At 35.8% G+C, this 14,205-nt stretch overlaps 1 protein-coding gene across 16 annotated transcripts in view; it reads left to right on the top strand.

Moving 5' to 3' along the window:
* EPHA5 (EPH receptor A5) overlaps positions 1-14,205 on the top strand; it is a 319,713-nt gene that overhangs the window by 207,795 nt on the left and 97,713 nt on the right. For all 16 annotated transcript variants that reach the window (XM_021101384.2, XM_084973910.1, XM_021101383.2 and 13 more), the window contains one exon: positions 12,828-12,952. In XM_021101384.2, the coding sequence (XP_020957043.1) occupies positions 12,828-12,952 (125 nt within the window). The remainder of the gene's footprint in view (positions 1-12,827; positions 12,953-14,205) is intronic.

Raw genomic sequence — 14,205 nt, 5'->3', positions numbered from 1 at the left:
ATGTAAGAATAAAACCATAAAAATCCTAGAAGAAAACATAAGGAGTTTTCTGGTGGGCTTAGGAGGTTAAAGATCCGGCATTTTCACTGCTGTGGCTTGGGTTGCAGCTTAGGTGTGGGTTCAGTCCCTGGCCCCTGCCCCGGAACTTCAGCATGCCACAAGCATGAACCCCCGGCCCCCAAAAAAGAAAGAGAAAACAAAGTAAGTATGCTCTTTGCATTGGCTTAACAATGTTTTCTTGGATCTGTCTCTTTATGCAAGGGCTGCAGAAGCAAACGTAAACAAATGGGACTGCATCAACTAAACAGCATTTGGATTCCGTTTTCACAGATTAATGGACAGATGTATATCACTAAAGACGTTTTTAAAGTCCCCAAAATACAGAAAGCAACTTTAAAGTAAATAATACCATGTAGTGTTTTTAATGAACCAAGAAGAAACTATTTCAGTCCTAAATTGTACCTAATATATTGTTATTTTCTCTAGGCTAGATACTTGATAACTCTTATGTGATGCTTTGAAATTAATGGCTAAAATTTCTTAACATACAGACAGTGTATATGTATACACATTATATTGTATATTTTTAAAAAATTGTTACCAAATACCTCATCATATACAGAAGCAGCAGATGATATACCTTTAGATTCACCTGTATCTGGGTTTAAATTCTAACTCTGTTTCTTAGCATTATTAGTACTTAAAAGATAGAGGCACTAAATATATTCACATAGGTGTTTATCCATTATGAAAACATTTATCATATATAAGTTCATGAATTTATTTAGTATTTTTACCTACTTTCTAAAAAAACAAGATACCATCTGTTTCAGGCAGATATAACAACACTTATGGGAAGTAATAAATAATAGATTAATGGCAAATGAGTAAAGGAAAAGGATGAAGAGTTTAATTGAAACAAGTGCTTAACATAGTAATCAGGGATAGTTAAGATTATAATCACCTAGGGAATATAAAATTTTCTGACTTTCGTTTCCACTGATTAACTACAGCCATTTACTATAAAGAAATGTAAATAAACTTTGCTTCCAGTGTTTTTGAATTATTTCGTTAGGTCACAAATTGCTCTGGCATGTTTTACTTCTGTATCTCTGAAAATTTTCTGCATTTGCAAGCATGATGTTATGAGTCAATTTTGCATAACCATGTCTTTGAAAGTGCATTAAAATTATATTTATCACAATACTTAGTCATTTTCACCTGCCAAGTTTCTCCTTGTAGTCACAAGAATTGGTTATTCTTGTTTCGTTTTTATTCAAAAGATAGAATTAAACTTGTAATATGAGGTCATGAAGGCTCTTAATAAGTTTACTCTCTGATGGTTTTTAAATAAAAGCTCACATGCAAGTAAAATGGCACGTGTCAGTTTTACTCATAGATTTGAAAAACCAAGGTTCCATTATGTTTTTAACGATGATATTACCTCTTCAGTACTTGTCAGAAATATCTTGCAGCAGGTTCCTCTTTTGGCGGCTTCATGATGGATTGGATCATTTTGTATTGGGCTCCCACTGTGGGCTTGTTTTTTTCTTGTTTCAAAGGCTACAGAGACAAAGGAGGCCACTCACTGTACTCAACAGTTATGTAGTCTGGGAAGCAGGTAAATAGATTCTCAGAGGATTGATCTAACTTTCTGTGTCTGCAAGATCTAATATTTTCCCAATTTATTTTAAAAAAAATTTTTATTATAGTTGATTTACAATGTTCTCTCCATTTCTGCTGCACAGCAAAGTGACCCAGCCATCCTTCCATCCATATACATTATTTTTTCATATTGTCCTCCATCACGTTCTATCACAAGTGACTAGATATAGTTCCCTGTTGCATACAGTAGGATCTCATTGCTTATCCACTCCAAATGCAATAATTTGCATCTACTAACCCCAAACTCCAAGTCTATCCTGTTCCCTCACCCACCCTTCCCCTTGGCAGCAAGTCTGTTCTTCAAGTCCATGAGTTTGTTTATTTTTGGTAGAAAGATTCATTTGTGCCATATATTAGATTCCAGATAGAAGTGATGCCATACAGTATTTGTCTTTCTCTTTCTGACTTACTTCACTTAGTATCAGAGTCTTCAATTCCATCCACATTGCTGCAATGGCATTATTTTTTTCTTTTTTATGGTTGAGTAGTATTCCATTGTGTATACTACACATCTTCTTAATCCATTCATCTGTTGATGGACATTTAGGTTGTTTCCATGCCTTGGCTATTGTGAATAGCACTGCAATGAACATAGGGGTGCATGTATCTTCTTCAATGAAAGCTTAATCTGGATATATGCCCAGGAGTGGGACTGCTGGATCATATGGTAGTTCTGTTTTTAGTTTTCTGAGGTACCACCATATTGTTTTCCATAGTAGTGGTACCAATTTTCATTCCTACCAACAGTGTAGGAAGGTTCCCTTTTCTCCACAACCTCTCCAGCATTTGTTATTTATAGTCTTGTTAATGACAGCCATTCTGACCAGTGTGAGGTGGTATGGCAGGAGACCTAAATAGACATTTCTCCAAAGAAGACATGTAGATGGCCAACACGCACATGAAAAAATGCTCGACATCGCTAATTATTAGAGAAATGCAAATCAACCAATTTATTTTTAATATTTTCAGTCTTATGATCACTCACCAAGACATGCGGCATTGTCAACTCAACAGCCAAGTCACCAGTCTCTGTCATTAGTTTTTCAATAATATTAGAAAAGGAGGGAAGGGAAGAGGAGGATTTCTGATACCACTTCTTCTTCCCTCTGGGAGCCTCTTAAAAGCCTTGAGGTGAAGAGGTGGTTTGAGTTTGGGAGGAAAGCTGTGCGCTGGGAAAATCGCAGTAGAGTTTTACAGGAGTCTGCATATCTGCTGTGTCACTCCATGGTGCAGATGTTCCATGTTCTATTGTTCCAGCTCCTTGCAAGTTATTACTTATTAACCATAAAGTATCGAAGTGTATGAGATATGCATTTTTAAATACTTGTAAATTATAAGATATTCATGGCTGTCTGTATATTTGCCTCAAAGTGTTTACATATGCATTGCTGAGAGGTAGAGAAAACTGAATTGCATCTAGCCTGAAAAAAATTGTTGAAAATCCATAGTTTATCTCATAGGTGGTACAGTACATGGAGAACGGTCTTTGCTTGTTTACTGAATGGTTGTGAAGGTTGTGATTTATCTTGGGGCTTTATTTCCAGAAGACAGTTTTCAGGTTTCATCCATACGGGAGTATATGTAGGGAGCGCTCACACTTTTGAATGCTCTCTTTTAGGTGTGTTATGGGAGATAAAATTATTGTGCAATCATTGCTTTAGGTAATACATCTCAGAGTAGACAGTTACACAACACAGAATGCATATAGTATATAGGACAATAAAGAGTCACCTGATATTTTATCAGAGATTGTTGTTTGTTTTTCTGTAATCAGCTTTGGAAGACACGAAGCAGTTGAACAAAAATTAAGAGGTTAGGCTATGTAAAGGAAAAATTAGGTAATCGGAGTAATGTTTAACATAATCTGATGTTCAATTAAGTGGAACATCTCTATTATTAAGAGATTCTTTTATTGTTCTATGGTGTAATGGTTAAGAGTACAAACTCTGAAACAAGACTGATTAGGTCTCCCAATTTCTGTGGGTTGATTGAACAAGTTATCTAACTTTTCTGTGCTTCAAAAGAGGATGATGATAATCTGGACTTCCTAGGGGTTTTAGAAATATTTAATGAGTTAATGCACATAAAGTACTTAAACTACAAAGTCTCTGGCATGTAATGTTTACTATAAAGGCAGTATATTATTAGGTAATGATAATAGTTCTTTTATCCAACTATTCAGTAATCTATGAGTGTATTTATTCTTTTATTTTTTATTTTATTTTTTTTATTTATTTTTTTTGACATTTTGAATTTGTCTGATTATATTCTCGTAGTATAACTTTCCTTCTTTTTTTTTTTTTTTTTTTTTTTTTTTTGTCTTTTTGCTATTTCTTTGGGCCGCTCCCGCGGCATATGGAGGTTCCCAGGCTAGGGGTCCAATCGGAGCTGTAGCCACCGGCCTACGCCAGAGCCACAGCAACACGGGATCCGAGCCGCGTCTGCAACCTACACCACAGCTCACCGCAACGCCGGATCGTTAACCCACTGAGCAAGGGCAGGGACCGAACCCGCAACCTCATGGTTCCTAGTCGGATTCGTTAACCGCTGCGCCACGACGGGAACTCCTATTTTTTATTTTTTCGGTTGTTACTAGCCAACATTTACTAAACATTTTCTCAGTGTAAAATTTGGATGTAGTAACTTTCTGAGTAATAACTAAAATTTTACAAAATGCATCATCTTGGGAATTTTATAGTTAGAATTTTGTACTTGTATTTTTCTTTTCTGGAAAATACAAACACAAACTACTTCTCTAGCAGAGGTAGAAAAATTCTTCTCTAGTAAAAAAATATGAACCTCAGGCCATTTGAACTTTCAATGGCAAATATACAGTGCCATATTTTGTTGGCTTTAGAAATTTGTCTGTGTAGTCACTCTAGGAAGAAACTGGTCTCACATGCAACTTGAGTGTTGGCTGAGATTCCCCACCCCTTGGAGAATATGTGGTTGGAGTCACTAACATTTGTTCCATGGTAAGAGCTTAGGAATCAAATATCTGACAATATTACTAATTTGTAACAGAGTATCTTGATCTGGATTTCTTCTGGACTTTAAAAGGTCAAATAGCTGTAATCACTGATCTTGTATTTTCTCTACTGATGGCTGCTCATGTTGCTGCTAAAAATTATGCTATTTAAATATATTGTAATTGAAATGTTTAGGAGATCAGCTGACAAGCACTACTCAGGTCTCCCTGATTATTTTGTAGCCATAAAGTTTATATCTTTTTCTACTAGCACAACTTCAGATTTTGAAAGAATCTTGTCAGATGGTCTAAGAGAGAAGTATATTTAGGGAAAGATGTGATGGCCTTGAACTTTAATGGATAATAGAAATCTAATCAGTTTCTTTAAACAATCAGTAGGTAAATATCTTATTATAATGATCTTTGTTGAGTTAAATAATCCCTATTGCATGTATGGCTATGTAAGATTAAGACCAACAGGAAGTAAGAAGGAAAAAATAGATTATTTTAATTTATGATATGTTTATTTTTCTTTTAAAAATGCTAGAACAGATTATATGATGAAGATCTTGAAGTAATTAAGAACTGAATTAAATTTTACACTTAGTGGCTTTGTTACTGGTAGTGGCTTAGTCTATGGTTTTCAATACTTTGCATCATATGGATTTATAAGAGATTAATTTTTTCTTATGAAAAAACGTATTATATGAGTGTGTTTATTGACCCAATTACTATTTATCCACCTATAAAACTTACTGCCGTGTCCTATAATTGAGGTATAATATTAATGAATCATACTGAAAATTGCGTATAGGACTGTATCCCCTTGGATATAATATATATGAAGAACACTGTGTTGATTAACATTTTACAACTACACCCTGTTACTTGCTACATATAACCCCATTTTCTTTTAAAAGGATACTTTAAAATTTGTTTAAATTCTTTTTCTCATAAAACGGATGCTGTGGTTAAGCTTAAGTAGCCATTTAATAGTAAGGCCATTTTGTGTGCTAAAAATTCTATTATCAAGTAATAAGGAGTAATAAATGGAAAACAAATTTTATGGGAGTTTTTTTTGGTGTGGAATTAATTCAGGAAGGAGTATGTGTCGTTTTACATATTGTTATATTTAATAATTGTTTTGTAATTTGCATGAATGTTTCAGAAGAACGTTGACTGTAAATACCAGTGGTGTAGCTCTCTATCTTTATTATTGCTATTTTCTTTTCTAATTAGCATCATTGCGCATATTACTTCAAGACGATATTTGAAGCATATGATTAATACTACTGTTTGATCACATCAAAAATTACTTATTTGCAATTAAGTTACTTTTATTTCCTATTGAAAACAATTAATTTTCAATATCTTATGATTTTTCAAGTCTTTAAAAAAAGCTATGGAACTTTTCAGTTCATAGTTTCTTTTTATTAAAAAGGATATCATCTCTCTAGAACTACTGACATTTAAAGCCAGGTGTTTTTTTTTTTTTTTTTTTTTGGAATGGTCTTTTCAAAACTTCACTTAGATCATATATCAAAAGATCCAGTTGCAAGCTTTAAAGGTATAGTGATTGTAGGTTTTGTCTGAATGAGCAGATTGCATTTTTATTTGAGAAAGAAATCTCTAAAATGCCTTTTTTCTTTAGAAGGGACCATGGATTCCAGGTGTGTGGAGAATGCACCATAGTTACAACATCCAGAGTAGTTAAGTAACTTAAATAGGGTCACTCAGCTAGGAAGTGGCTGGTTGCCAAAGGATTTGAAGCCAAGTCTGTCTGACTTCAAAGCTGTTTACACCATGGCATCCCTTCGCATCTGAGGACACTGTGCCCTAAACTAGGTTCTGTATTTGAAAAGTTAGTATGACATACTGTTTTACATAACAAATAGCAGACTTTTGTATATCATTGCTTGTGCCATTGAGATGTTAGAGATTTCCGCATTATGTAATTATTAGTAAGTCAAACAGACACAGATGGGCAAGTCTTTAACCACTAGACATATATACTTGAATTAATCAATTGAGTAAATTGACAGTGGGAGCCACTATTGAAGTGGTAAGTTACAGATTAGCTAGGGTGAAAAGGCTAGAATAATCCCTGTGATAACCAATTAGAGTTGGTGACATCAGTATATGCTCATGTTTAGCTTAATGCACACACACATACACAGAGATACACACACAACTATAGGTATTAATAAAAATGTTTATAGACATACACACATTTATTTCCTGGCTTTGTCAGCTGGGAGGCCCTAGAAGCAACACCCCAGTACCAAGGAGCACTCCTATCATCCAGACCTAGGTTGCTAGAATTCTCCAATAAAAGATACCAATGTTCCCAGGAGAAATGACTGCTTCTAGCTCTGAGGACAGTAAATAAACAAAACAAGTCTGGAGCTTATGGTCCTGAAGTGCCAGGGGTAAGAAAGTGATGTAGAAAACAGAGAAACCCACGATGATGGGGATATATATTCAGAGAGACATGGGAGCTAAAGATCTGAAAGGGTAATCAGTGGCCAAAGCTCTAACAATTTGAGTAAAAAAATAAAGTATTAGATTATAAGATAAAGTGTGAAAAAAAACCACATGTCCAAACACCGTATGGATATAAATATGATTAAATAAATGAATAAGGTTGCATAGTCAGTAATTCAGACAGATACTGTACCCTAAAGGAGGCAGAACATAACTCATTGTTCTTTAAGTGTGGACCACACATAGCCATTTTCTTGCAAAGAGTACAGCATGGAAAACTGGCAAGATAATAACTTGAGTGGAGAAGCATGGTCAGTGCTACCTCAGTCAGGTAATCAAAGCTGACCTAATAGTGGTATGTTATGTCGATGGCATGTACCTCTGATAGGATGTAATGAAAATGGCACTTGACCTCTGCAGTCTTTTTCTAAAAGATGCATGACTCAAATCTAGTAATGAGAAAAACAGCAAGTCAATCCCAACTGAGAGATAATGTACGGAACATCTGACCATATGCCTCAAAACTGTCCAAGTCCTCAAAGCAAAGTTTGAGACATGGTAGCAGCCAGGAGGAGCCTAAGGAAACATGTTGACTAAGTGTAACATGGTATGCCCAATGGGATTCTGGGGTAGAAAAAGTAACAACTAAGGAAATCTGAGCAAAATGTGGGCTGTAATGTGTCAGTGTTGGTTCATTAATTGTAACAGATGTACTGTTGTAAAATGTTTCTAATAGAGGATCTTAGGTGTGAGACATATGGGAATCTCTCTGTACTGTCTTCATAATCTTTCTATAAATATAAAACCATTCTCCTTTCTCTCTCCCTCTCTCTTTTTTTTTTTTTTTTTTTTTTTTTTTTGCTTTTTTAGAGATGCACCCACAACTTATAGAAGTTCCAAGGCTAGACGTTGAATTGGAGCCGTAGCTACTGGCTTACACCACAGCTACAGAATGTGGGATCCTTAACCACATTGGCATTTCCATTACCACTATATTCATTGCCTATACTTTAGTGTGGATCTAGACTAAGACTGTCTTTAAACTTTTTCACTGGTGAGGCCAGGGATTGAACCTGCATCCTTGTGCATACTGGTCGGATTTGTTTTTGCTGTGCCACAACAGGAACTCCAAAATCCATTCTCCATTCTTGCTTTAAGCTTTTTAAATTCAGTTAGACAAATCAGTCTATAATGTGAGCTCTTACTAGCCTAAAGAATAAAGATCTTGTTTTTTATAATGGTGCTCAAAGTTTACCGCCAGTATATGTTATAATACAGAAACAGTCTGGAATGTTTCTGCATATCCAAAAGGTGAAATTTGAAGTTGTATAAATTATTTTGTTCTATTCACAACCTTATTTCTCTAATATTTTTGTCCTTCTTACACTAGAACAGTAATAGTTTTACCATTTATCATCATCCAGCACAGTTTTACAGGCAGTAGTCCTCTGTGATATCATTCTCATTTTGTTCCAGGCTTACTTAAATGAAAGGTCAAGGGGATAAAGAATGAGAAAAAGGTATTCATAAGGGAGATAAATGAGATAAATTAAACATGCCCTGATGCTGACAAATCTGGTTACAGTTATCTTAATGTGCACATTGTCAGTGAAATACCTTATAGTCGGAAAGAGAGCTGCCATTCACAATTTGTGCCTTATCATCATGTCCCCAGGAGCTGTCAGTGTCCCCACTTTGATCAGATTTACCCAATGACACAGAGATGGTCCCCACAGAGCAAATTATTCTTGAACTACTGTGAGCTGAGACGTGGTCTTCTTCCTCCATTCTGAACCATATTTTAAAGAGTACCATTTAGCCTCTGAGAAAACCAAATTGGAAAACAATGGTGTTTATTAAATCAGTCTTTGAAAGCTATACACTTTATGTTTAGCTTTGATGGATGTAAGCAAAGAACAGAGAATTCTACTTCAGGCTGGTTGTGTCTGTATTGATATTTACTTGATAGCTTCACTTTGAAATGGTTGATTATTTTATTAAAGAATTTATTGTTTTAAAATAAAGCACAAATCTCCATCTACTAAGGTCCTAATATGTGCACAAACTCTGATGTTTTGAATAATACATGATGATGTATGCATTTACCATTCATTCATTCATTCACATGTGTATCCACTCAACAAATATTTATGATATAACTATATGCCAAGTAATTTTCTGGTGCTGGAAATTTAATAGTGAACTAAACCAAATTAATCCCTGCCTTCATGAAGGATACATGTTAAATAAAATTATGAATAGAACATTGGCAATGCTATCAGTTTATTAAGTGAAAACTGATAGTTATCTGTAAGAAATACATCAATGAAAATGAAAGCGCAATGTAGTAAAATGAGCGAAAAAATTTAAAGACAGTCTTTGTCTAGATCTTCACTAAAGTATAGGCAATGAATATAGTGGTAATGGAAAAGTGTGTGTGATTTATGATTTAAGATAATTCATAAAGATATTCATTACTGAACAAAGTCCATTAAAATATATCACTCTCTTCCTAATTCTCTTTTACTGTTTGTACTTGAGAAAATTTGCTATTTTGCTACAAACAACTGAAATGAACTAGGGGAGCCAGAGCTTCTTCCTTTTTCTTGTTTCCATGTCTTTTGGATACTGTATCCTCAGTTCTGGATATGGCATGACTTTTCCCTCACGAGGAAATTAATAGAGACTTTGAACTTATGCCAGAATGTGAGAACAATTTCCTTTGAAGTAAATAAACTGAAATTTCAAAACTACTTTTAGATACTTTTAGCTTCATACGTGTACCATATGTTCAGTAGCAGTCCAGAAAATTTGTGGAACTGGACATGTTTAAGATGATAAGGTTGAAACTCTGCATCCTCTGAATCTGAATACCACAAAGCCATATGACTAAAAGAATACAAGTACATCCTATAGTACCAAAGTCATTATCACCCTATTATGGGTACTTAAAACACTAGAAGGTTAACGGATTTTGCTTTTAAACATTATACCTGTCTCTTTTTCTTTACGGCCACACCTGCACAACTTCGGAGTTACCAGGCCAGGGACTGAATCCAAGCCATAGCTGCAGCAACACCAGATCCTTTAATCCACTGCATCAGGGCCTCAGATCGAACCCACACCCCCTCAGAGACCCAGGCTGCTGCATTCAGATTCTTAACCCGCTGTACCACAGCAGGAACTCATCCATTTCAATCTTATTGAAAAACACTTCACCCTTATTTCATAGATGAGTTCGTGGATGTAAATTATAAAAAAAAAAAAAAATTAAAGGTGTTCTCCATGTGTGATTTTTTTTTTTTTTTTTTTTTTTACTACCAGTCATTTATTCCATACATATTTATTGGGCCTGCCTCTGTCCAGGTGCTTTTCTAGGTCTAGGGATTTAGCAGTGAATGAAATAACCTGTGCTCTCATAAAAATTACATTCTACTTGAGAGGATTGGAAAAAGAAAAGATAGAATTTAGACATGAATATCAGACAGTGGAAGTGCAAGAGCTAAAGAGGAAAATAAAACACTGATGAAACAGAGTCCGTGGTGAGGTGAGGGCAGTTGAGGGAGAGCACAGACAGGAAGGGTCTCAGGGAGAATTCCAGAGGAAGAAGGAAGCAGGCTGGAGAAGTCAGAGAGAGAAGCCTTTCTAAATAAGAGGATGCAGATACCAAGATCCGTAGGCAGGAGTGTGTCAGAAGTGCCTGCAGACAGCCAGCCAGGGCAGAGCTGCTTAAGAACAGTGGCAGGAGACAATGAGGTCTGAGATGCAGAGGGCCAGGTGGTATTGAGGCTGGCATGCAGTTCCACGTTTGGGCTTCACTCTGCAGTAAGACAGAGAAGCAGACCTGATCTCATTTCTGTTTTTAAATGATGAGCCTCTTTCCAACCTTGCTTTTCACACCAGCGTTGGGCCCACCAAACAGTTCTAGACTTTGTTCTTGCAATTGCTCAAAGTGGTGTCTCTGATTTGGTTACGTTTTCTAAGGAATGGAAAAACATAATTAAATGTGACAAATTACAGTATGCTATTTTGTCATAACAATTCTGGAAATTAAAACAGTTAGAAACTATACATATGTGTAACACATATATTAATTTTAATTTCACCAGATGGCTAATACTGTTCATATAGGGCTAAGCCTCTGGCTAAAAACTACTCACTATGGCTTACATCTTTTCCATCATCTTATAGTGTACATTAGATAACACATATATATTTATATATGTCTGTATATACTACACTGTATGTTATAGGGTAATGTAGTACAGATATATGTTTGATGTCATAAAGAGATGTAGTCAATACCTCTTTACAGCATCAAACCCAGAGTCTCTTATATACGTCTCAGCAGGTTGATAAAAATGGATGTTGAATCAAACATTTATGTGTGGAGGAATTCAACATACTCAGAAATATCTAAAATAGCATATTTTTTTTTTCCATTTTCATTAGAAAAGTAGTCATTTAAGGAGTGTATGTTGTGGCTTAGTAGGTTAAGGACTCGACCAATCCCTGTGAGGATGCAGATTCAATCTCTGGCTTCGCTCAGTGAGTTAAGGATCTGGCATTGCTGCAAGCTATGATGTAGTTTGTAGATGCAGCTTGGATCTTGTGGTGCTGTGGCTGTGGTGTAAGCCTCAGTTGCAGCTCTCATTCGACCCCTGGCCCGAGAACTTCTATATGCCATAGGTGCAGCCAAAAAGAAAGAAAGGAAGGATGGTTGGAAGGAAGGAAGGAGGGAGGGAAGGAGGAAGGAAAGAAGAGAAAGAAAAAAGAGAGAAGGAAAAAATGAAAAATTGTCACATAATAGACACTGACAAATAGCAATGGACACTATAAATGACTGATTTGTGTTTAACATTTGTGGAAAATGAAAATGAAGGAAAATATTTCATTTGCTCTTGTTTTCAATATATACTACATATTCAATAGTATATTTTGAAGGAAAACCTCCACTGTACCTAATATAGGAATTTTTAATGATTATAGGACCCATATTATTTCAGAAATAATTATTAAAAGGAGCGTTAATATTGGAGTTCCCATTGTGGTGCAGCGGAAACGAATCCAACTAGGAACCATGAGGTTGCGGGTTTGATCCCTGGCCTTGCTCAGTGGGTTAAGGATCCAGCATTGCTGTGAGCTGTGGTGTAGGTCGCAGATGCGGCTCGGATCCCGTGTTACAACTGGCTGTGGCATAGGCTGGCGGCTACAACTCTGATTAGACCCCTACCCTGAGAACCTCCATATGCCGTGGTTGTGGCCCTAAAAAGACAAAAAAAAAAAAAAAAGCCTTAGTATTGTGGTAATATAATACAGATAATTATGTATGTATTAGTGTAATGGGATATATTACACAGAGTCCACAAATTTTAGAAACATAAAAAGATACATAACGTCATCAAGAACGTATTTATTCTATAGAAAGAAGATAGTTTTGTATCTAAACTTTATACAGAAAATGTGGACTTAAGATTCTGTGTGACTACAGTTTTATTATAGAAACTTCTCAGGATATTAGAGAATTCTATTTCTGAAACATTTCAAAATCTGTACAGTCTTACACAAAGTAAAATTGTTTCCAAGTAAATAGAAAATTTACTTGTTTGGGATTTTTATTATACTACAGTTCAAGAATGCAAATATACATTATACACTGTTGTAATTGCAAGGCTTTGTTAATCATGCTACTCTTTATACTATTTTGCAGCCCCTTCTCCAGTCACCAATGTGAAAAAGGGGAAGATTGCAAAAAACAGCATCTCTCTGTCTTGGCAAGAGCCAGATCGCCCCAATGGAATCATCCTGGAGTATGAAATCAAATATTTTGAAAAGGTAAGACTAAGAGAATAAAAAATGTTCTTTCTTCCTTTAAAAAAAAACTAGCAACTGCAGTTATCCAATTTGGGGGAAAGCGTGTTGCAATTTTACGTGTGAATCAATGACAATTGATTTGCAGTCATGATTAGGGAAGCTTGAAGTATACAGGGAGCACTTTATTTGTGGTTCTGCTGCTGCGAAATAGTTTATGCTGCCAGAATACTGCCATGTAGTCTAACGTGAGCTTAGCTAGGGTTCACAGCATTAAAAGATGAAGTCATAGGACATTTTCAAAGTGTCCCAAACACCGAAGTTGTTAACCTTCAGTAGGGACAGTGTACTACAAGGGAAAATGCATTCATAGGGCCAGTAACTGCATAATACCTATACTATTAAGTAAGTATAGGCAGGTAAGGCGTACATGCACCTTGCACTTTTTAAAAAATCTGTAACAAAAATCTAACACTGTAGCATCAAATTTATTTTATAATTTGATGGTGTAAAATCAAAAATACATGCCCCACATTCCTTATATTTTCTTGATTTTCTCTTTTGCTTGAGTTGGCTCCTAGGTCCGCTCACACACATTTTGCATAATAGCTGTTGAAATCTAAAGGCAGTAATCATCCCTCTTCCTCTCAATCTATAACCAAGTGATAAAAGTATAATACAGATGGAAACTAAAGACAAACTTAGTATTTCTAAACCTGGACTGGAGTATTTGGCTTAGATATGTAGTTGCCATAAGTCTTACTACGATGCCTAGCGCCATTGTACTATGACTTTTGTACAGTCTAGATTTAATGACATTCACCACTTAGAACAACTTGAGTTCCAAGAGAGCCAGATGAAGATAGATGAGTGCCCAAACCAGTCTCTAAGAGGCAGGTAGGAGACTCTGACCCAGAAATGTGTTCCTGTGGAAATAGAAAAGACTGCAGGCACAATGCAGAGAAGCAGATCCCAAAAGAGAAGGGAAGAAAGGGTTCAGCCACACTCACCCAACTGCCTCCCCTAGACTCCCAGGGCCATCACTCCTCCTCTTAGGGAAGAGTGAAGAGGGTGGGAGGGAGTTCAGAAGGTTACTTTGCGATACCTAAAAATTGTCCACTTTAGGACATTGGAAATGAGAGGGAAACCAAATGGTCCCCCTTATACTGATGCAAAAGTATCATGAGAAATACTGATGTCCTATTAATAAAAGTTACTTAAAAATTCAACATTCCATGTTATGCATAGATAAAAGAGTATAGTGGGGAAATACTATT

Source organism: Sus scrofa, chromosome 8 (assembly GCF_054392235.1).
Source record: "Sus scrofa isolate SSC_HxYL_T2T_F1_AM1 chromosome 8, Sscrofa_HxYL_maternal_Yorkshire_Landrace_v2.0, whole genome shotgun sequence".
Taxonomy (NCBI): Eukaryota; Metazoa; Chordata; class Mammalia; order Artiodactyla; family Suidae; genus Sus; species Sus scrofa.
Note: the sequence above shows the minus strand (reverse complement) of the source record. Positions and strands in the feature narration are given on the sequence as shown.